The following is a 24820-nucleotide window of genomic DNA, read 5'->3' on the forward strand; positions in this document are numbered from 1 at the left end:
CTTGGTATCTCTAATTTTCTTGAAGAGACCTCTTGTTTTTCGTATTCTGTTGTTTTCCTCTATTTCTTTGCACTGATCGCTGAGGAAGGCTTTCTTACCTCTCCTTGCTCTTCTTTGGAACTCTGCATTCAGATGCTTATATCTTTCCTTTTCTCCTTTGCTTTTCACTTCTCTTCTTTTCACAGCTATTTGTAAGGCCTCCTCAGACAGCCATTTCGCTCTTTTGCATTTCTTTTCCATGGGGATGGTCTTGGTCCCTGTTTCCTGTACAATGTCATGAACCTCCGTCCAGAGTTCATCAGGCACTCTATCTATCAGATCTAGTCCCTTAAATCTATTTCTCCTTCCACTGTATAATCATAAGGGATTTGATTTAGGTCATACCTGAATGGTCTAGTGGTTTTCTCTCCTTTCTTCAATTTCAGTCTGAATTTGGCAATAAGGAGCTCATGATCTGAGCCACAGTCAGCTCCTGGTCTTGTTTTTGCTATCTGTATAGCACTTCTCCATCTTTGGCTGCAAAGAATATAATCAGTCTGATTTCGGTGTTGACCATCTGGTGATGTCCTGTGTAGAGTCTTCTCTTGTGTTGTTGAAAGAGGGTGTTTGCTATGACCAGTGCGTTCTCTTGGCAAAACTCTATTAGCCTTTGCCCTGCTTCATGTATGCAGGTCAGGAAGCAATAGTTAGAACTGGACATGGAACGACAGACTGGTTCCAAATAGGAAAAGGAGTATGTCAAGGTTGTATATTGTCACCCTGCTTATTTAACTTATATGCAGAGTACATCATGAGGAACGCTGGGCTGGAAGAAGCACGGGCTGGAATCAAGATTGCCGGGAGAAATATCAATAACCTCAGATATGCAGATGACACCACCCTTATGGCAGAAAGTGAAGAGGAACTCAAAAGCCTCTTGATGAAAGTGAAAGAGGAGAGTGAAAAAGTTGGCTTGAGGCTCAACATTCAGAAAACGAAGATCATGGCATCTGGTCCCATCACTTCATGGGAAATAGATGGGGAAACAGTGAGAGACTTTATTTTTTTGGGCTCCAAAATCACTGCAGATGCTGATTGCAGCCATGATATTAAAAGACGCTTACTCCTTGGAAGGAAAGTTATGACCAACCTAGACAGCATATTAAAAAGCAGAGACATTACTTTGCCAACCAAGCTCCATCTAGTCAAGGCTATGGTTTTTCCAGTGGTCATGTATGGATGTGAGAGTAGGACTGTGAAGAAAGCTGATTGCTGAAGAATTGATGCTTTTGAACTGTGGTGTTGGAGAATACTCTTGAGAGTCCCTTGGACTGCAAGGAGATCCAACCAGTCCATTCTAAAGAAGATCAGTCCTGGGTGTTCATTGGAGGGACTGACGCTAAAGCTGAAGCTCCAATAATTTGGCCACCTCATGCGACGAGCTGAGTCACTGGAAAAGACTCTGATGCTGGGAGGGATTGGGGGCAGAGGAGAAGGGGACGACTGAGAATGAGATGGCTGGATGGCATCACCGATTCAATGGACATGAATTTGAGTGAACTCCGAGTGTTGGTGATGGACAGGGAGGCCTGGCGTGCTGTGATTCATGGGGTCGCAAAGAGTCGGACACGACTGAGCGGCTGAACTGAATGATGTTGAGCATACTTTACGTGTCTTTTTGGCATCTGTGTGTGCTGTCTTTGGTGATGTATCTTTTCAAGTCATTTGTCTTGTTTGAAGTATTTTATGTCGGTGGTTTGTCTTACTATTGAGTCATGAGAGTTTGCATGACTCTAAATAGAAGTCCTATGTTGGATATGTGCTCAGCAAATATTTTCTTCCCATTAGCAGGCTTACCTTTTCATGTTTATAATGCTGTCTTTTGAAAATTAAGCTCTTGACATTTTAATAGTTTTAACTTACTGACTTTATCCTTCATAGTGCATACTTGTGTGCTGTTTTAAAAATATTTCTCAAACCTAAGTTTTTTTCTTATGTTTTCTTCCAGAAATTTTATAGCTTTCTCTAGAAATTTTATAGTTTTGGTTTTAGGTTGCAGTCTATTTTGAGTTAATTTTTGTGTAAGAATTTCAAGTTGAGGTTCTTTTTTTCTTTTTTCAGTATATCTGTTGTTTGTTGAAAAGTTTATTTTTTCTGCTTTGAATTACCATGGCAGCATTACTAAAAACTAAATTCACTATATATATGGCTCTATTTCTGAATTCTGTTCTATTTCATTGATTTATATGTTTATTTTTATGCCAGTACTACACTGTCTTGACTGCTATACTATATATACTGTATGTCCTGAAATCAGATAATATAAGTTCTCCAACTTTGTTCTTTTTCAGAATTGTCTGATTATTCCTTTTTCCATATAAATTCTATCTTGGTTGACTTTGATAACATTTCTCCATTTATTACTATGCCATTTTGCCAAGTAACCATAGAGAGAGATCATTTTATAAAAGTGTGAATTGGGGGATTATGGCTATTTATTTTTAATTGTTTTGCAGAACTTGAACCTCCTAAAAACATTGCTTTAATGGCAGTAGAAGCTGAAGTGACTAAAGCGATTAGAAATACTTTGAAAAGTAGGGAAAGATTATCCACAACACCTTAGGATTACAGATCTTTTTAAAGTATTTAATTGTTTTTAATACTTTGAATTTTTGTTTCTCTTTTCAAAGCATATTCTTTCATTTCAGGAAAAATTTACAATAGGCAAACAGAAAGAGCATGTCCAATTGTAAGTTGTTGTGAGTGTATACTTTCTATTTCTCATTTTTGTGCCAAAATATATTCATGTATTTAATGAATGGCAGCAGCAGCGGTATGGCATAGTGATAAGTAGAAGTTAATTGATTTCCTACACATGAAGTGTTTAGAGCTGTGCTTATCAGTATAAAGTTCTAATAGCTGTCTTTAAATAAAACCATACAAGCAAGCTTTGTATTGTGCCTTTTAAATTATTTGACAAGGTACCACAAACAGTTCACCATCCTTGTCAATAGGTATATATGTCTATGACAATTTTAATGATATTAACTAACTGAACAAAGCAGATTACTGATTGTTGAAAGAGGACCACACACACAAACCTGCTGTGTGTTCCTGATTAATTAAACTGGGAATATAGAGCAGTGTAGTTCAGTACTGTAGCCAGTTTACCACATGTGACTATTTATATTAAAATTTAATAAAATTTAAAGCTTTTTCATTCATTTGTACTAGGCTTATTTCAGCTACTCAGTACTCATCATTCATTACCAGATCTATGCCTGATTCATTTTGAGGTTTGACAGAAAACAACAAAATTCTGTAAAGCAACTATCCTTCAATTAAAAAATAAAAATAAAGGATAATGCAGATATAGAACATTATGCCATCACAGAAAATTCTACTGGGCAATGACAGTATAGTGCATAGAGGAAGCATTGTGCTAATATAGAGGCAGAAGCTGAGGCAATGTACATGTCTGCACATGCATTTTCTTTTGATATGGAGCATACAGTGTTCCAGAATGCAAAAGGGTGTGACAATTGAGAAAGAAGCCAAGCATCACTCAGCCATTCCTCTTTTGTAGAATTCAGTCTCTGGGCCTCAGCTTAAGGCAGTGTTTACCATCAGTCTTTTCTGTTTCTGAACCCATTTTGATTCAGTTCTCAGTTGTACAGTTGAGAAATCCTTGCTTCTAGCTCCTCAGGGTCCTGCAGAACCCTCTCCTCATAGTAGTACACAACACTATATGGGTATTTTATGTTTTATTTAACTCTTGCTTGGGTGTTTGTTTACAGTATTTTCAAACTTTTCCTATTAGAAAAATCAAAAAGCATGCATGATTGGCTAGAAATGTGTACTACTGAAAAACAAAGAATATATAGTAGAAAATTAAAACCCCTTAAGTTTTTGAAACATTGGTATAAACACGCAGTTTTCAGAACAATCCTGTAAAGTACTAACATTTTAACATGTTTAAATTAGTAACTAGGAATAGCCTTTTCATCAATTCGTTTCAAAATTTATCATTGTAAAATTATTTTTTATGTTATCCTTTTTTTATTGTTATCTAGTCATGTTAGAAATCCGCTTACTTTCCAGTCCATGTCCTTTTATATTACAGATCTAGACACTGAATTGTCATGTTGCTGTGTTGATTGTATTTTGCTCTGGAAAATACAACACAGTTTTACAGCTTACTTATAATAATCACCATCCCTCCGCACCCCATCTTCCACCCAATGCTGTATTTTATATGAAGAGCTAAAAAGAAAATAACATAAATTTCAACTGCTTGATAAAATCTGGAATAAAAACCGAGAGCAAGTGAAAATGAGGCAGAATGAAAATTTTATCAGCGCAAAAGAATTTGCTTCTACTTCTGGGTTTTGTATAGATATGAACCTCTGCCATGTACAACTAAGGATAAAATCATTGATGTAGCTCATTAAAAACAGTGTATCTGTTTCATAAATCAGTGAAGAAAGCTAATCATTTAAAATCATTGTTTACTAAGCTACTTAGGCATAGTTTAAAATCAGTTGAAAAATGCAGGGTCTTAATGATGAAATCTAAATATTCTAGGTATTGATTTAGTTTAGAAGTTACTCTGGTATTTATATTTGTTATAATGTTACTTCTTGTTTTCCTAGTTGTCTTTATTGGGTTTGTGGATTTTTTTTTTTTTTTAGTACAGAAGCAGAATACAACAATATTCTTTTGTAATTTGAAGGTGACTCTTGACTGTTTAAGCTTAATTTTTCAGGTGACTGCACAAGTATAATTAGTGTGTTTTTGATGGCAGTAATGATTTTTCAATTTTTCATAAGTCACAACATTTTGCTTTTTCTATTTTTAAATTTGAATTTCCAATTTATGTAATTGAATAACTAATAACCACAATGAATTTTTAAACCTCCTTTTATTAAGAGACATATCAGAAAATGGGAATAGAACCTGAAATGTGAAAGCTTTGATCTCTAACAGAATAGTTTTAAAAGGCTTAACCATGTGTTTATAATTGAACTAGAAGGCTACCGCTTTCAAAATCCCTTGATGAAATGTAAATATTTGCCAGGATAACTATTTCCAATATCTAAGGTGTGCCATTAAGAAGTAATGAGAGTTCCAGTTTGAAGAATGTCTCATTACTTTTATTAGTAAGTGAGCTATAAATTACTTGGAAGCATCCTGGAGTTCTTAGTATTAGTTACTGATTATTTTTACTTTTACAAGGTTTAATAGCTACTCATAAAGGACGTTAAAATGCTTTGAGTAAAAAAGCCCATTTCAAGATTTAAACTACTGTTTTTAACTGTCTTGTTCTTTGTAATAAACGAAAGGGTAGTAAGAGAGCTATAATAATTTTTGATATGTGAATGTCTGTGTAGTGATTGCAAATTATGTATTATGTGAGATGGTTTTCTGAGAGAATAAGTTAAAAGTAGTCAGGAATCTATCTTTACTTTCCCTGAAAATAATTTAGAATAACAACTTTGCGTGAGTGTTCCTTTCCAAAAAAAAAAATTTAGCTTGTTTTGTAGTATTAGAGGAATGAAGAGAGGTATAAGGATTATGTTCTGTCCATGGTTTTTTTTTTTTCTTTTGTTGTATTGTTTTCCATCAACATTTAGTTTCTTTTTTTAATCACGTGATTGTTTTATACTCCTGTGGATGTTAAGTAAAAATAGCAAAGTACTTAAAAATTTTATTTTCAAATTATTTCAAGAACCCTGCTTGTAAAGTATATCATGTTAACTTATTGAAACTCAGATCAAAAACGAAAAGAAATTTTATTATTTTCTCCTTCCTAAAGTGAAAAATCAGAATGTTTTCTATTGTAAAATTATAATACAATACATAGCATTCTTAGAAGCAATCTGGGTTTCTGATAAACAGGGACATAAAAATAAAAGGAAATGTCAAGAGAACCATGATGCTCATCCCAAGTATTTTGATTACTTATTACATTTCAGAAAAATCCTTACACCATTATGTGGTCAGATGGGAGCTCACTAACCACAAATATTAATTTCATTTTGAAAAAAATACCTCTCTTTCTCAGCTGTATGATATGTATTAAATAGTCATGGGTATATTATCTCTGTGGTCTTTCATAATTGCAGATCCCTGTGTGTGTTTTTCTTTAGTTCTCAAAGACTCTGTAATGAAATCTGCAACATACTAACATTTTTTAGAAGTTAATTATTGTCAATAAATAATAGGCACCAGCTTTTAGAATTCCTTTATATCAGTATTTTTTTTCCCTTTTAACCTCATAACTTAATCTTACAGTTGTTGGGGGTAGAATCTGTGAAAAGGAGTTTGACACATAAGTGTTGGCAGCTAGTGACCTAGGAGAGATGAAGAGGCTAACCAGCTTTAATTTTCTTCTATTATATTATCAAATCAAGTGTCAGAGAGTAACTTGTAGCTGTATTGAGTATTTCTTAATGTTTTATTTGTGATTATCTCATCCTGAATAAGGGGTTTAGTAAAGAGAAGTAAAATATTTGACACAGGGGAATTTTCTGCAGCATATGTTTTTATATTTTATATATATATATATATATTTAGATAAAGTCATTGACTATATTTAGCTTATATATAGCCTATATTTAAATATAAGGTAAATGTAGTCAATCCAGCACCCCTCCCTATTGATTATTGGTTTTACCTCCTAAGTATTTCTTAAATTTGTCCATGTCCTATCCATCTTCACTAGGACATCTTCCGAGTTTGAGGTTCTAATTATGTTTCAGCTTGATTACTTTTATAGTATTCTAACTGGACTATCAGCATCCAATATGCCCCCTCCAGTTCTTCCTCCACAGTCAGGAAAGCAACCTGGTCAGTTTTATTCCTTCCCTTTTCTATTCCCATAACTCTGTTGTATGAAAAACAATAGCAAAAAAAAAAACAAAGCCTCTTGTACTTTTCCAGGCTACTGTGAGGAGTGACGAGAATACAACTGAAAGTGACTAAATGGCTGAGCAGTCTGCCCCTGCCTGTCTTATTTCCACTAGACTCCATTCTTCTCATCCTCCTTGCTCCAGCTACACACTCCCTGTGTTCAGTCTCTCCCATCCATGTTGTCTCCCACTATGCTTTATGCCTGTAACTGCTTCTGCTTATTACTCTTTTTTCTTCTTCACCTAATTAATTCCCTTTTGTCCTCTAGATGTTATGTCAAATGTCATTTTCTTAATTAAGGCTTTTCCGATTCTAGTTAGGTCAAAGTTTCCTATTATAATTTGATATAATTATCATATATAATGATATGATATATAATGATATATATATCAGAGCTTATTCTCAGTAGCTTTATCACAAGTAAAAATTTTTATTTTATGACTTTTTAACTAATGTGTATTGCCATACAACCTCCACTACTGTGAGATCAAGGGCTATGTGTCTTTATCTGTCTTCATTATTGCATAGCTCATAGCATCATGCCTGGCTCATTACAATGAGGAAGAAGAAGATGATACCAATGATATTAGAAAACATAATGGATCCCTATTTTGTGTCAGGCATTATTCTAAACGTTTTATTGTATTCACCTGTTTCCTTTTCTTTAAAACCCTATGACATGTCGGTACTTTTTTAATTTATGGCAGAAACTGTAAAATTTGTAGTAGTAGAGACACAATAAATATTTTATAAATGCATGAATGAAAGATACTGAATGTGTTTTTATTAAGCATTCACAGTATATTAGAATGCATTGATAAATCAGACATGGCTATAAGAATACTTGGAATTAAAAGTGTTGATAAATTTGCTTATAGAAATATAGGTTTTGGTCCATGTTAATAGGGCTATCCACTCTTCTTCTTTGCCTAGTAGGAAATTATGTTTGGAGTCCTCAGCTATTGCCTGTGAGACATAGGAAGTGAAAAGCTGGCCTGTTCTGATGGGAAAGGCCTGGGGCAGGTTTGGGTGGGGTGGAGAAAGAGAAGCAGGAGGGAAACATTATAAAAACCTGTAAGTCCTGATTGCAAAATGTTCAAGTTATATGTAATCCTCTTTGGAGGATACTCTGAGATGCAATTCTGTTCTTCCTGATAAGTTGAGGATACAGGCCACTTAGCTTATTTAGCTTACTACATAAGGAGCCATCTAGATCCCACCTTTCCTCAACATATTTATCCTAAGTGAGGTAGCATCTAGGTACCAGAAACCTGGAGTGTCATCCCTTGAGGCCACAGGATGAGTGGTGGGGGTGCCAGTGCTGTCTTTCCCCAAGACTCAGTAAATGGACCTCTTGCTTGTGTAAGCTTTTCGATTTGTCAGTTTGGTATATTTACATGAACTGATTAAGGAGAGCATTTCCCTAGCTAATTCACAAAATTATTATGTGACAGTATCCTAAATGTAAATTTTTTAAAACTCAAGTATCTATGTAGTAGAACATAAGTTGTATAAATCCTGCTATTAAATATAGAAATATTTATCCTGCTTTCTTATTAGGCAAGAATTGTTACCACCAATATGTGGAATAATTACTATCTGCAAAACTATATAATCCATAAGCAGTCCTTGAGTATGGACAGTGCAGCAGACCACTTGAAGACATTGTAGATACAATAGCTATCACTGCCCCGACTTGACTGTGCCTGTGGTTTATTGAGAGAGGCAAATATTTAAGTAAGCAATATAGTGTATTAAGTGCTGATATAGAAAATATGAGCACAGTGATGCTGCAGAAGCCTATGAAAAGGAAATAGTATTAGGGTATTGTGGTTTAAAAAAAGTTGCCTAAACATTTCAACTCAGGAGCTGGAAAATGTAGAGAAATAGATGTATATGTGATTTTGTTTTAGTTTAATAATGGATCATATTTATGTACACATGTGTATGTGTTTGTATAAAATGTATAACATTTTGCCCTTTTCCACTTAATATCAGTGTGTGTAGATCTACCTTCGGTTCAGTTCAGTTCAGTCTCTCAGTCATGTCCGACTCTTCGCGACCCCATGAACCGCAGCACGCCAGGCCTCTCTGTCCATCACCAACTCCCGGAGTCCACTGGAAAAACCATAACCTTGACTAGACAGACCTTTGTTGGCAAAGTAATGTCTCTGCTTTTTAATATGCTGTCTAGGTTGGTCATAACTTTCCTTTCAAGGAGTAAGCGTCTTTTAATTTCATGACTGCAATCACCATCTGCAGTGATTTTGGAGCCCAGAAAAATAAAGTCACTAGTTTTAGTTAATATCTCCATTAAAAGCTGAATTTATGTGAATTGATGATATAAACCCAAATACTGTATATAAGAGTAGACTCTTACCACAAGGGAAAAATGCAGTTTCATAAATAAGGTGTTAAACATCACTAACAATCAAATAAATATAAATTAAAATACAAAGCTGCTTCTCCATGTTAAGTTAGTAAAGGTAATGATAATGCCCCAGCCAGGCAGAACTGCACTGTAATTTCAGCTCTCTGCCATTGCACATAGTGTGGCAAAATCTTTTTTTTTGGTGACTGATTTGCTTAACAGAAATCTGTATAGTACAGTGAAAAACAGTGTAGTTACTGAATAGAGAATGAATGTGGGAGTCCTGGGGCCCTGGAAATTTGACAGATTTAACCAAGTCTTCTTCAGTTGCAATGTCATAATTACTTGAGAAGTGTTTTCCTACTGCATACACCAGTATTCTTTTTTGGTAATTGAAATCCTAACAAGTGTGAGGTGTTAGCATCATTGTGGTTTTGTTTACATTGCAAGATGATTTGTAATGTTGAGCACCTTTTCAGCTACCAGGTATGTGTTCACGGGAACCTGCTGGTAGGTATACCATGGCTGCTGCCTGAGGCTTCAGGAGCAGCCCTGCCTTGGGTGGCTGGAGCTAGTAGGAGCTGGGGGTGACCTGGGGACCTCGGTTGGGAGGCCCTACAGCCTTAGGGTTGGCCTGATGTTGGGGCCTGCCGTTAGGTAATTGGTTTTACTTTCTTCTCCAACTGGAAAGACATTTCTCTCTTTGCTGGGTTTCCTGGGCTTCGAGGACAAGTCATGGGGCTAATGTGAATGCATGTTTCCTACCCTCCTCACTGTGTCTTCTTCTGTGCTTCACCCACATGTGGGAATCTCTTACCTGGAATCTTTGGTTTTTGCGAAGCAGTGTTTGTGTGCAGATAATTCTTCCAATTAATGTTTAATGTTTATCAGGGGAGGAGATGAATGCTAGAAATTGACGTGCCCCCACTTTGCTAATATAACTCCCAGTTGTGTTTTTGTTTTTAAATTCCGTGTTAAGAAAACTTACAGCCAGGTTTTATACTTAATCACATATATTATATTAGCTAATTCTTTGGGTATATTTGCTTTTGTCCTTCTTTATCACTTTCTTAAGCCTTGTTTTTATTGAATATGAGTTTCTGTTAAACCACTTCAACAGCAATAACAAGTAATTTTGTTTGATCTTTTTCTGTGCTGTAAGTTTGTTAGATTGTAGGGAATGTAAGTAAATGCAGGGGGAAAATGCAGAAAAATGTATAATTTCACTCAGTTCTGTACTGCAGTTATATTGGTGCTATATGTGTAGTTTATACATGGGTAGTTGTGGGCCAATTCAGTGGCAGTTTCTTGAACAAGGTTAACTGTCCCCTTTCAGGTGACGTTTGCATTTCATAGCCTTGTATGAGAGAGAATTTAGACCACTTTTCACTTCTTTGAAGTGAAGAAATATAAGCTTCTGAACTTCCTGCCTTTTATCTTTGTGTTCTTAACCGTAGAAAAATATCAGAAGACATTGAGTTGAGTGTCAAAGTTTTATTAAGAAATTCTCCTTTGGATAATCATACATTATAATTAAATAGAACACATGTCCTGCCTTAAAAAAGAATCCAAATAAAAGAAGTAAATTAACAATAAAAACAACTAATTTCCTTAAATGTGGTCATTTTCAGCAGCTTATGTCCTGCCATAATTTCCTCATAAGATTTTAGAATCTTGTCTTCAAGTGTCTCTTCTTTCTGAAATAACAGACTCCAAACGTTTGATTAATTATTCTTGAATTAGTAAAACCTCTTAGTATTGAATGTTTAGAATTAGTTTGGAAGAGATGAAATTGGTATTATTTTCTTATTAGCATTTTTATGAAGAGCTGCAGAATACATTTTGTTTTTTAGCTCAACACATTTGAGGTTTTACATTTGGCACTACAATATTATATTTTAAAGTATTTCACTTTAGTAAGAAATTGATCCTCAGTCTGAGCTCTTCACAGGTGTTAGGAAAGAGATAATGACTATCAAATATTCAGAGTCATATGAGAGAGGATGTTTCTCCCTCTTTCAAAGGGCACATATACCTGTTCGATTTGGGAGAAAAAAAAACTACTTTATAATAAACCAAGGAAACTCATTCAGTATGAGTCATATCCTCAGTGTACAGGACAGGATTTACAACAGGACAGGTTTCTCCCACAAATTACTCATTGTTGTGTTGTTTAGTTGCTAAGTCAGGTCAGATTCTGTTGCGACTCCATGGAGTAGCCCACCAGGCTCCTCTGTCCATGAGATTTCCTAGGCAAGAAGACTGGCTTGGGTTGCCATTTTCTTCTCTGCAAATTAGTCATATTCAAGAAATATCTTTTATAAGTGAGCAGAATAGGAATCATTGTAAGTTATATCAGACCCCTGCTCTTTGAGACTAATGGAACTAAACTAAATCCTAGGGTATTGTGGACAGGCAGTTAGAATGACGAGAGCTAGGTCTTCATGACTTACACATTGCAATATAAACCAATTTTTGCGTTTTTCTTTATGTGTAATTAAGTTTTCCGTTCCGTTCCGTCGCTCAGTCGTGTCCGACTCTACGCGACCCCGTGGACTGTAGCCTACCAGGCTTCTCCGTCCATGGGATTCTCTAGGCAAGAATACTGGAGTGGGTCACCATTTCCTTCTCCAGGGGATCTTCCCGACCCAGGGATCGAACCCGGGTCTCCCGCATTGGAGGCAGACGTTTTAACCTCTGAGCCACCAGGGAAGCCCAATTAAGTTTTAGGATAATCAATTTCTGTATTCTTTACACACTTATATTGAACTATAGTTCAGTATATATGTTCTGAGATGGTTGGAAAGTGTTTTAAATCGACAAAAAGAACTGCAAATATAATTCTGCTCCAGTTATAAACACATGCAATCTAGAAAGAATTTTTCTTAAATGTTTAATTTTGAGTTATATATTATAGGAGCCTTTTCACCCTGACTCCAGAACTCCATGCTCTGTTCCTTTGCAAGTATTAGGATGTCTTATTGAATTATGCTTTGTTTCTTTATTTAGTGAATGTTTACCTTTGAGCTTTTAACTAAAAATAGTATCCTACAGATTTTTGTTTTGAACATCAAGATGCCAAGATACATTTCAGATTATATTCCTTATGCTTTAGCTGACCATATCTGTACTTTCAACAAAAATATGCATAAGGATACTTTTGTAGTTGAAGATTCTCCACTGAACTTTTATATTTTCATTTTATGATTGAAAGCTGTGATTCTTGACCTAAGTATATAGCTAGATACTTCAGGATACTTTGGGCTTTACATGTGTGCGTGTGCACTCAGGCGTGTGAATTGGTGGGAGAAGAGGAAACATAAAAAAAGGTAGAAAAGGAAGTAGTTGGAACAAACTGATTTGTTGTAGTGTCCCAAGGGGCAGGTATAATCTGCAGGCTGTCAGGTTCCATTATAGGGGTTGTTGCCATTGATCAGAACTGACATTTGTAAAGCAGAGTTTAGTATAACTGTAATTATATGTGTTTTTACAGAATTTAAACCGTGTGACATTTCAGATTTTATCCTTAAATTAAAACATTCATATAATTTATAGGCTGGTTGGTTGAGTAAGTATGTGATTATGTATTTTAAAAAGGAAGATAGATTTCTAAATCCTGCAAACAGTTGCATGGTCTAAGTCTATGTCATTAATATGTGATTTGTAACAGCTCCAGGCTGACTGTTTTCACACAGAAAATGTATTGAGCACACATTCTTGAATACTGTTCTTTAGCATAGTTAATAGATCCCCAGAATTTTCAACTGGTTGTACAGTATTTCATCAATTGTAAGACATTCAGTTCAGTTCAGTCACTCAGTCGTGTCCGACTCTCCGCGACCCCATGAATCACAGCACGCCAGGCCTCCCTGTCCATCACCAACTCCCGGAGTACACTCAAACTCATGTCCACAGAGTCGGTGATGCCATCCAGCCATCTCATTCTCCGTCGTCCCCTTCTCCTCCCGCCCCCAACCTTTCCCAGCATCAGAGTCTTTTCCAGTGAGTCAACTCGTCTCATGAGGTGGCCAAAGTATTGGAGTTTCAGCTTTAGCATCAGTCCCTCCAATGAACATCCAGGATTGATCTCCTTTAGAATGGACTGGTTGGATCTCCTTGCAGTATAAGGGACTCTCAAGAGTCTTCTCCAACACCACAGTTCAAAAGCATCGATTCTTCGGCGATCAGCTTTCTTCACAGTCCAACTCTCACATCCATACATGACCACGGGAAAAACCATAGCCTTGACTAGACGGACCTTGGTTGGCAAAGTAATGTCTCTGCTTTTTAATATACTATCAAGGTTGGTCATAACTTTCCTTCCAAGAAGCAAGCATCTTTTAATTTCATGGCTGCAGTCAGCATCTGCAGTGATTTTGGAGCCCAAGAAAATAAAGTCTGACACTGTTTCCACTGTTTCCCCATCTATTTCCCATGAAGTGATGGGACCAGATGCCATGATCTTCGTCTTCTGAATGTTGAGCTTCAAGCCAACCTTTTCACTCTCCTCTTTCACTTTCATCAAGAGGCTTTTGAGTTCCTCTTCACTTTCTGCCATAAGGGTAGTGTCATCTGCATATCTGAGGTTATTGATATTTCTCCCAGCAATCTTGATTCCAGCTTGTGCTTCGTCCAGCCCAGCGTTCCTCATGATGTACTCTGCATATAAGTTAAACAAGCAAGGTGACAATATACAACCTTGACGTACACCTTTTCCTATTTGGAACCAGTCTGTTGCTCTATGTACAGTTCTAACTGTTGCTTCCTGACCTGCATACAGGTTTATAAGCATCTGAATGCAGAGTTCCAAAGAATAGCAAGGAGAGATAAGAAAGACTTCCTCAGTGATCAATGCAAAGAAATAGAGGAAAACAACAGAATAGGAAAAACAAGAGACCTCTTCAAGAAAATTAGAGATTTCAAGGGAACATTTCATGCAAAGATGGGCTCGATAAAGGACAGAAATGGTATGGACCTAACAGAAGCAGAAGATATTAAGAAGAGGTGGCAGGAATACACAGAAGAACTGTACAAAAAAGATCTTCACGACCAAGATAGTCACGATAATGTGATCACTGACCTAGAGCCAGACATCTTGGAATGTGAAGTCAAGTGGGCCTTAGAAAGCATCACTACTAACAAAGCTAGTGGAGGTGATGGAATTCCAGTTGAGCTATTTCAAGTCTTGAAAGATGATGCTGTGAAAGTGCTGCACTCAATATGCCAGCAGATTTGGAAAACTCAGCAGTGGCCACAGGACTGGAAAAGGTCAGTCTTCATTCCAATCCCAAAAAAAGGCAATGCCAAAGAATGCTCAAACTACCGCACAATTGCAATCATCTCACACGCTAGTAAAGTCATGCTCAAAATTCTCCAAGCCAGGCTTCAGCAGTATGTAAACCGTGAACTCCCAGATGTTCCAGCAGGTTTTAGAAAAGGCAGAGGCACCAGAGATCAAATTGCCAACATCCGCTGGATCTTGGAGAAAGCAAGAGAGTTCCAGAAAAACATCTATTTCTGCTTCATTGACTATGCCAAAGCCTTTGACTGTGTCGATCACAATAAACTGTGGAACATTCTGAAAGAGATTGGAATCCCAGACCACCGGACCTGCCTCTTGAGAAACCTGTATGCAGGTCAGGAAGCAACAGTTAGAACTGTAAGACATTAGAAAAATTTATTTGGTGGTTTGTTTTTTTTTAAACTTCCTAGTGACACATGAAATGATGATATAGCTCAAAATCAATAGCCCTTGAGGCTTGATGAAGTATAGTGATATACTCTTAGATTTTAATGACTATATTTTAATATTGTACCATTCTGTTTTTTCAAATCTAATGTAATGAGTTTAAACAATTAAAATTTTTTTCTACAGTCTAAGTACCCAAAATTTCAAAATTAATTTTAAATATTGGAAAGGAAAGAAAGCATACTTTCACTTTTAAAATTTGTTATATTCCTTTGACTTAACATTTTAAATCTAGTTTTAATTTATAGCCATCTGCCTCAAGGAAAAATACTGCTCCAACAGTCAAAATGTTTTTTAAAAATGTTTAAAATTCAGTAGGATATCAGTGTTACTTGTATAGCTTTAAATAGACATAACAGGATTTGTTAAGCATAAAACTGTATTTAGATATCACAAACATTCTGTCTTAAGCTGGATATATATTGCTATTAGTGATGCAATTTCAAGACTTTTTCTATATAATTAATTTATTGGAATTAGAAAGGTTTATGGATTGGTCTATATATGGAAAATATGAATATTGGAAAAGAATAAATCTTATTTTTAAATAGACATCAACAACAATAACATTAAGGAAATATGGAAATTGTGAATTCTAAAATAGGTGTCTAATTTCTCTTCTTGGTTCAAAAACTTTCTATAAATATGTCAAAACTTTCTTATCTCTTTGCTCTTAGTGCTTATAGAGGTCTGTGGTTGAGGAGAAGATTGATAAGTGGTCAGAAAATTGACATTAATTTACAAGTTGTCATTTGTATGAAAAAGAAATCCAATCAGTAGGTTGAAGAACTTGGACTTCTATGTAAAAGATTTTATATTTGATTCCTTCCTTAGGATGCTTGTGGTGTGCATAGAAGGATTATACAAGAGATGATATGTGACTAATGCATATTAGAAGCACAAAGAACAAATTTTGCTTATTTTTCTTTGTAGCATGCAATATTTTTTTTCTTTCTTTATCTAGCAAACTCTTACCTTTCACCTGTTTAGTTCAGATATCCCTTCTTGCCATTTAATTTTTGTTTTTAATTATAAGTTATATGTAATTATAATAGCATGTAATGTGCACAGCTTACTGTTACTGAGTAAAATATATACTCAGAATAGTATAGAAATTGTAAGTGAACAGCTTGATAAATTTTCCTAAACTGAATACACTGATATAGGCACCACACTGATCAAAATAGTTTTACCACACTTCGGAATCTTTCCTCATTTCTCTCCCATTTGCTGTGTCCTTCTTCCTCTTCACAGATGACTCCTAGGTTTACATACCTTATGTTAGTTTCACCTGTTTCAAAACTTCATATCCATGAAGTTTTATACTGTATAACTGGATTCTTTCGCTAACAAGATTTTCAGATTTTTACCGTATCGTTGCATATAGCAATAGTTTACTCATTTTTGTTGTTTTCTATAATTGTTTCATTGTATAACTGTTATAAGTTATTTATCTGTATTATTGTTGATGGAAATTTGGCTTCCAATTTTGAAGTATTATAAACACTATAGCTATGAAAATTCTAATATATATCTTTAGGTACAAGTACATGTGCATTTCTGTTCAGTACATAATTCACTAGGAATGGAATTGCTGGTCACAAGGCTTACGTATGTTCATCTCTAGTAGGTAATACCAAGCAGGTTTTCAAAATGGTTGTGTGAGTTTTCATTTCCACCATTGTTTCATGAGAGTTCTAGTTCCTCCACATGCTCTCTAAACACATGGTATTTTATGTCTTTCATCTTTAAACTTTTTCCTGCAGTATTCAACATCCTTTTATGATGAAAAACTCTCAGCAAATTGGGTATAGAAGGAATTGTCTTCAGCATAATGAAGTCCATATATAACAAACCTATAATTAACATCATACTCAACAGTGAAAGGTTGAAAACTTTCCTAAGGTTGATCTTTCTTTGCTAAGATCAGGACAAGGGTGCAGATTCTTGCTAGTCTTGTTCAACATAGTACTGGAAGTCCTAGCCTGAATAATTAAGCAAGAAAAAGAAATAAAGGTCTTCTGAATCAGAAATGAAGAAGTAATATGGTCACTGCATATATGATTTTACATATAGAAAACCCTAAAGACTCCAGGAAAAAACTTCTGCAACTAAAAAAACAACTTCAGTTAAGTTGCAGGATACAAAATCAACATGCAGAAAACAATTGCATTTCTATACACTAACAACAAACAATCAGAAAAAGAAAGAAAGAATCCCATACACAGAGCATCAAAAAAAATGGAATGCTTAGAAATAAATTTAACCAAGGAATGAAAGATCTGTACAGCAAAAACACTGAGGAAAGAAACTGAAAAATAAATGGAATAAATAAATGGAAAGATAGCTCATGTCTGTCATAGGTTGAAAGAGTTAATGTTTTTCATACATTGAAAGAGAAAATGTCTATACTATCTAAGCCATCTATGAATTCAATGCATCCCTATCAAAATTCCATTATCATTTTTCACAGATATAGAAAAATGCATTTTAAAGTTAGTATGTAACCACAAAAGACCCAAAGAGTCAAAGCAATCCTGAGAACGGACAAAGCTGAAGGTATCACACTTCTGATTTTAATCTATACTATGAAACTGTAGTAATCAAAAAGTATGGTACTGGCAGAAAAATAGACACATAGACCAATGGAACAGAGGAGAGACTAGAAATTAACTCACACGTATACCATCAACTAATATTTGACAGTTGAGCTGAAAACAATTGGGAAAGAATGATCTCTTTGATAAACTGTATGGGGAAAAGTGGATAACCATATGCAGAGGAATGAAAATGGCCACCTATTTTACATTGCTTACAAAAAATTAAGGGGCTTCCCAGGTGGCACTAGTGGTAAAGAAACTGCCTGCCAGTGCAGGAGACAGAAGAGGTTTTGATCCCTGGATTGGGAAGATCCCTGGGTTGGGAAGATCCTTTGGAGGAGGGTATGGTAACCGACTCCAATTTTCTTGCCTGGAGAATCCCATGGACAGAGAAGCCTGGTAGGCTACAGTCTATGGGGTCACAAAGAGTGGGACACGATTGAAGCCACTTAACACAAAAAGTTAACTCACATGTAAGACTTGAAACTGTAAAACGACTACTTCAAGAAAACATAGAGAAAAAAGCTCTTTGACATTGATCTTGGGAATGATTATTGGATATGACACCAAAAACCCATGAAACAAAAGTGAAAATAAGCTTCCGCACAGCAAAAGAAATAGCAGAATGAAAAGGTTACTTGTGGGAGAAGACGTTAGCAAGCCATCTATCTGATAAGAAGTTAATATCCACACAACTCAAAAGCAAAACACACACATAACACAAAAGCCAAACCAAAAATAAAACAACGAAAAATGGACAGAGGACTAGAATAGACATTTTTCCAAAGAAGGCATGCAAATGACCCCCAAGCACAGTAAAAGATGTTTAACTTCACTAATCAGCAGGGAAATGCAAGTCATAATCACAATGAGATATCCCCTTACAGCTGTTAGATTGACTTGTTATCAAAAAAGACAAGAGATGACAAATATGGGCGAGGATGTGGAGAAAAGGGATCTTTTGGGCACTGTTGTAAGTTGCTGTTGTAAACTGGGAATGTAAACTTGTACTGCCACTATGGAAACAGTTTGAAGTTCTCCTAAAAAGTTAAAAATAGAACTACCGTATGATGCAGCGGTTCTACTTATGGGTATATATCAGAAGGGGTTGAAATCGTTATCTTGAAGAGAGATTGCTCTCTGATGTTCTTTGCAGCTTTATTCACAATACCTAAGCTATACCAACCTTGATAGTATATTAAAAAGCAGAGACATTACTTTGCCAACCAAGGTCCGTCTAGTCAAGGCAATGGTTTTTCCCGTGGTCATGTATGGATGTGAGAGTTGGACTGTGAAGAAAGCTGATCGCCAAAGAATCGATGCTTTTGAACTGTGGTGTTGGAGAAGACTCTTGAGAGTCCCTTATACTGCAAGGAGATCCAACCAGTCCATTCTAAAGGAGATCAGTCCTGGGTGTTCATTGGAGGGACTGATGCTAAAACTGAAACTGCAATACTTTGGCCACCTCATGCGACGAGTTGACTCACTGGAAAAGACTCTGATGCTGGGAAAGGTTGGTGGCGGGAGGAGAAGGGGACGACGGAGAATGAGATGGCTGGATGCCATCACCGACTCTGTGGCATGAGTTTGAGTGTACTCCGGGAGTTGGTGATGGACAGGGAGGCCTGGCGTGCTGTGATTCATGGGGTCGCGGAGAGTCGGACACGACTGAGCGACTGAACTGAACTGAACTGAACTGAAGATATGGAGACAACCCTAAGTGTTCACCAAGAAGTGAATGGACAAAAAAATGTGGCATATATGTAGAATAGAATATTATTCAGCCTTAAAAAATGGAAATTCAGCCTTTTTCCACAATAGAAGTGGACCTTGAGGTCCTTATGCCAAGCAAAATAAGTCAGAAAAGAAAAGACAAATATTCTTATGTTCTCACTTATGTATGGGGTAAGAAAAGCCAAACTCAAGAAAGAAACAGAGAGTACAATGTTGTTGTCAGGAACTTAGGGATAAGGGAAATGGGAAAAGGTTGGTCAAAATGTACAAACTTCTAGATATAAGATGAATGTGTTCTGGGGATCTGATGTACCGTGCATTGAGTATAATTAACATTCCTGTGTTATATCCTTGAAAGTTGTTAGGAGAGCAGATCTTAAATATTATCACCACACAGACACACCCATACTCAAACACAAAAGTAATATGAAGTGAGGGGAAGAAAGTGTTAACTAACCTCATTGTGGTAATCGTTTTACAATATGTATGTGTATCAAATCAACACATTGGGCACCTTAAGTTTGTATATGTTACATGTCAAAAATAATGCAATAGACAAAAAAGGGAAGGAGAGATGAAGTGATTTCCCCTAGGTCACAATGTTTTAAAAGGCAAAAAATTATGTTTATGTTAGTTAGCAGATGAAGTGGTTCTAGCAAGTCTTAGTTAGGTCTTTTGATTTAGCTGTCAAATGGATGGAGCATTTTATATTGAATATACCAAATTGTTGACACAATAGTGGTATATAGCATCTCAACTATGCCATTTTACCAGTGGTTAGGCTAAAATTGGAGCAGTTTGGAATAATGATTTTTATACTCCTAAAGGAATAAAGTACATGTATTGAGAGAAATTTGAGTTGACAGTAAAAGTATTGACAGTTAACCCATGCCCTAATGCAAGAGCAGATGGAAATGTCTTGCATGAGTTCCAATTCATTAAGCAAATGTGACACTTTATTTTCTAGCCATTTTTGTTCAGGGAATTAGAGTAATGAAATGGTAATATAAGTGAAGTCATTTCTCACTGTGCTGAAAGTATAGAAAACAAAATGCTAAAGTGTAGTTTTAAGGTTTGGTAGTATAGGTTTTGTAGTATACTTAGTAGCTTTCTTAACATTAATTGTAAACTTATTTTATATTTTAATGTAACATGAATTTACAATTTAGAAGAATTGTTGCTTTTGAAAACACATGTGCATGTTTTTTAGGATTTTTCAGTTAAAGAGTTGTTAGTGAGTGATCCCTGAGCCTTTTTGTAAGATATATCTTGGATTGTTTTAAATTGTCATTTTTCAAAGTAGAAGTTATGTTTAAATTATTGGAATATAAAAGATGTTAATTAATGCATAGTGAATGTTTCAAACCATTTTACATATTAAAATTCATTATATATCTGTTTATACTTAATTCCAGTAGCATATTTTTTTCAATGTAACATTTGATGTGGCTTCAATATTACCATTTAACTTTAGCAAATTAACTAAGTAGCTTCAGATTGATAGTATTTTGCACCTTAGATATGAATGCCTTAATCTATTTCATTATAGTTTGCCAATTAATGTTATATTGAAATACAGATACTAAATTTTGTGGTTGATATAGTTTATTTCAAAGTGATCATGATATTTCTAATAAAGCAATAGATTATACTGACAAATTTGGATTATGCCTTTATTAAGAAGTATATGTGATTTGCAGTCTAAAAAAATAAGATTGCCATTCCCATAAGCAACTTCAAAACAGACCTGAGAGTAATAGCACAACAAAATTGTTGAACAGTCTGACTCCCATCTCATTTAACTTCTTCATGAAATAGTTGAATTTTGATTATCATCAGGCGCTATAATCTGATATACTGGCTAAGAGAAACTTCAGTTTTTGACTTGTTACCTCACATGTTAAATATATACTAGTGTAATATTACCATAGTAGAAGGTTTATTAAACTTGTCTGTTTTTCTGCCATAGTATGCTTTTAGAGGACACAAGCAGTTCAATATATAGAAAGCAGATAGATTTACAATCACAGCTCACGTCAAATGGTCTCTTCTTAGAACTTAACATAAATACCCTGGGCTCACCTTCTGCTCTGGGTACCCTGAATCTCCGGTGACTCGTTTTTATTGCTTTTATGTGCCAGTTATGCTGTAGTATATGTATTGATTTTTAGAATAAAGAGCTTCATATACTAGTTGATATTAAAGGGGGTAGTTTTTCAATAGTAAAGTTTCCTCCAAATTTGGAGAATTATAAACAAGTGACCATTCCTAGAGTAGGTTCCTGGTATCCTTTTCATTTCCTTTTAATGCTTTGTTCACTTGTTTTTATCCCTTTTCAAATGAAAGCAATTATCATTACACACTTGTTTAAAAGATAGTGTCATTTGTTTTTATTTTTTTTTTAATTGTAAGATACATTTTAAATATGCTTGTGTAATTTGTACACTTTACAGTACAATATACTGACAGACTATCTTCACTGAGTGTTAAATTCCTGCTTAATATTACAACTTATAGAGAAGTGACTGTTGTGCATAGAGAATCAGATATCATTTTGGGTATCTTTAACACCTTTTATTTGATCTGTATATAAGTGGTCAATCATATTTCTTTTTGAATGATAGTGAAAATTTAAGTAATATATGATCTTTTTCATGTTTTAAATTTATCTTTTCTTGTGTTACAGATGCTTGTGACCACACCAGAAAAATGGGATGTAGTAACAAGAAAGAGTGTTGGAGATGTAGCCCTTTCCCAAATTGTAAAGCTCCTTATTCTTGATGAAGTCCATTTACTGCATGAAGATAGAGGACCAGTATTAGAAAGCATAGTGGCACGAACTTTACGGCAGGTAAGAGGAAGTTATATGTATGCTTATTTTGAGGGGTAAGTTTTTAAACTTTAATCTGGCATTCAAAGAAATATTAATATGTGCTGTGTATGGGGAAAAAGATAATCTTAGTGTGGATAAACCTATAGGTATTTCATTTTTATGTTAAAAGTACCTGATTGTTCTTCCTTCCAAGTCTTATTTTATTGAAGTTTCTTTAAATTAACCAAAATAAATACAGGGAAACTTCTAAACCTGTGTTTTGGATCTATTATTGACAAAGCAGTATTACACTTGATCTTAGCCAAAAGACCGAGGAGCAGTTGACTAAATGATATTAACATAATGATAGAACATAGGAAGATGTTAGTGATTCATCCACTTTTCTCCATGCCTAAACTCTCCCCACTGAAAAGGGAGTAAGAATCCTCTGACTGGCAAGGTCCAGCTTGTGGGTTAATCAGCAGTCACATCCACTCATCCCTGATAACTCAGTTGGTAAAGAATCTGCCTGCAATGCAGGAGAGCCCAGTTCGATTCCTGGGTCAGAAAGATCCCCTGGAGAAAAAGTAGGCTAGCCACTCCAGTATTCTTGGACTTCCCTGGTGGCTCAGCTGGTAAAGAATCCACCTGCAATGTGGGAAACTTGGGTTCCATCCCTGGATTGGTAAGATCCCCTGAAGAAGGGAAAGGCTACCCACTCCAGTATTCTGGCCTGGAGAATTCCATGGACTGTATAGTCCATGAGGTCGCAAAGAGTCGAACACAGCTAGATGACTTTCACTTTCACATCCACTCAGTGACCTCTTCCAGCACAAGATCCATCTTCTTTTTTATTCTAAATATTTACCCTGGGAAAAAAGCACTTTCTTGCCAGTATCACCTAAGTCTCTGCATGTAGTCCATATCTCTCCGCTGACTTCTAGTCCTGTCCAGACACAGTTGGTATTTCTGCTTTGATATTCCAAAGACATCTCTTGCTAAACATGTCAGAAACTCTGTTGTTTCTCCCATATATTTATATAGGGCATCACAATTCACTCAGTTCTCAAGCCCAAATTGAGTATGTGGGAATCACCTTAACACTTTGCCTTAATACTCTGCCTCACCCCGGTAACTAGTTAGACATCAATTCTTTCACATTTCCTATCTTGAATAGCTGTCATCTAGATCTAGTTATGGGAATTTAAATAAAAAAGGAAGTATAGAAATTATGAAGTTTATGTTGCATTTTCAAATATTTAAAAATAATGTATTATAATCTGGTAAATATACCATAAAATTCTAGATGAATTAATGATTTAACTGTATCAGACAAAACTCAGTGTATTAAAGAGAGCATTTTGAAAATAACCTTGGGGTGGATACACTCTGTCCAAAGTGCAAAACTCAAAGGTTATAAAGGAAACATGTGACTCATTTGAATATGCATTAAAAACTTTAGACCACTAAAGATACCTCCAAAAAGATAACATGTAGAATAACAGAAATTATTTGTTGCCCATAAAATAAGCTTAGATGTCCTTTGTAATTAAAAGGTTATTGTAAACTGATAAATATTTGTTGTTCAGCCACTAAGTCGTGTCCTACTCTTTGCAAACCCATGGACTGCAGCACGTCAGGCTCGTCTGTCCTTCACTATCTCCCAGAGTTTGCTCAGATTCATGTCCACTGAGTAAGTGATGCTATCTAACCATCTCATCCAGTGCCGCGCTCTTCTTTTGCTGTCAGTCTTTCCCAGCATCAGTCTTTTCCAGTGACTCAGCTCTTCGCATCAGGTGGCCAAAGTGTTGGAGCTTCAGCATGAGTCCTTCCAATGATTATTCAGGACTGATTTCCTTTAGGATTGACTGGTTTGATCACCTTGCTGTCCAAGGGACTCTCCAGAGTCTTCTCCAGCACCACAATTCGAAAGCGTCCGTTCTTCAGCATTCAGCCTTTATGGTCCAACTCTTACATCCATACATGACTCCTGGAAAAACCATAGCTTTGACTGTATGGATCTTTGCTGGCAGAGTGATGTCTATACTTTTTAATATGCTGTCTAGATTTCTCATAGCTTTCCTTCCAAGGAGTAAGCGTCTTTTAATTTCATGGCTGCAGTCACCATCTGCAGTGATTTTGGAGCCCAAAATAATAAAGTCTGTCACTGTTTCGGTTGTTTCCCCATCTGTATGCCATGAAGTGAGGGGACCAGATGCCATGGCCTTAGTTTTTTGAATGTTGAGTTTCAAGCCTGCCTTTTCACCAAGACTCTTTCATCAAGAGTCTCTTTAGTTCCTCTTCATCTTCTGCCATTAGAGTGGCAGGACCATCTGCATATCTGAGGTTGTTGACAGTAAGAAATATAAGTTTTAAAACCAATACAATAATGTAAAGTAATTAGCCTCCAATTAAAATAAATAAATTAAAAAATTTTTGAAAAAACACTTCACAGTAGAAATAAAAATACTGAAAATCATAGAAAAGAAGCTTAAAAAGAATCCAAATTAACTTGAGACATTCCTCTTCCATTAGATTGGCAAAAGTGAAACAGAATGTAATTTGAAATCTCTCACTAAACTATGCTTTTCCTTCTAGAGGTCTCACCTATGGAAATAATAGCACAGAAGCATAGATACAGTAACACCAGTATTCACTGATGC

The 24820-nt window shown here is 35.7% G+C and overlaps 1 protein-coding gene across 2 annotated transcripts in view; it reads left to right on the forward strand.

Annotated features, from left to right (window-relative positions):
* ASCC3 (activating signal cointegrator 1 complex subunit 3) overlaps window positions 1-24820 on the forward strand; it is a 352215-nt gene that overhangs the window by 115173 nt on the left and 212222 nt on the right. For both annotated transcript variants that reach the window (XM_088840691.1, XM_088840692.1), the window contains one exon: window positions 22032-22196. In XM_088840691.1, coding sequence (XP_088696817.1) covers window positions 22032-22196 — 165 coding nt within the window. The remainder of the gene's footprint in view (window positions 1-22031; window positions 22197-24820) is intronic.

The sequence above is a fragment of the Moschus berezovskii genome, chromosome 10, assembly GCF_049115385.1.
Source record: "Moschus berezovskii isolate FMDL1 chromosome 10, NW_MosBer_1.0, whole genome shotgun sequence".
Lineage (NCBI taxonomy): Eukaryota > Metazoa > Chordata > Mammalia > Artiodactyla > Moschidae > Moschus > Moschus berezovskii.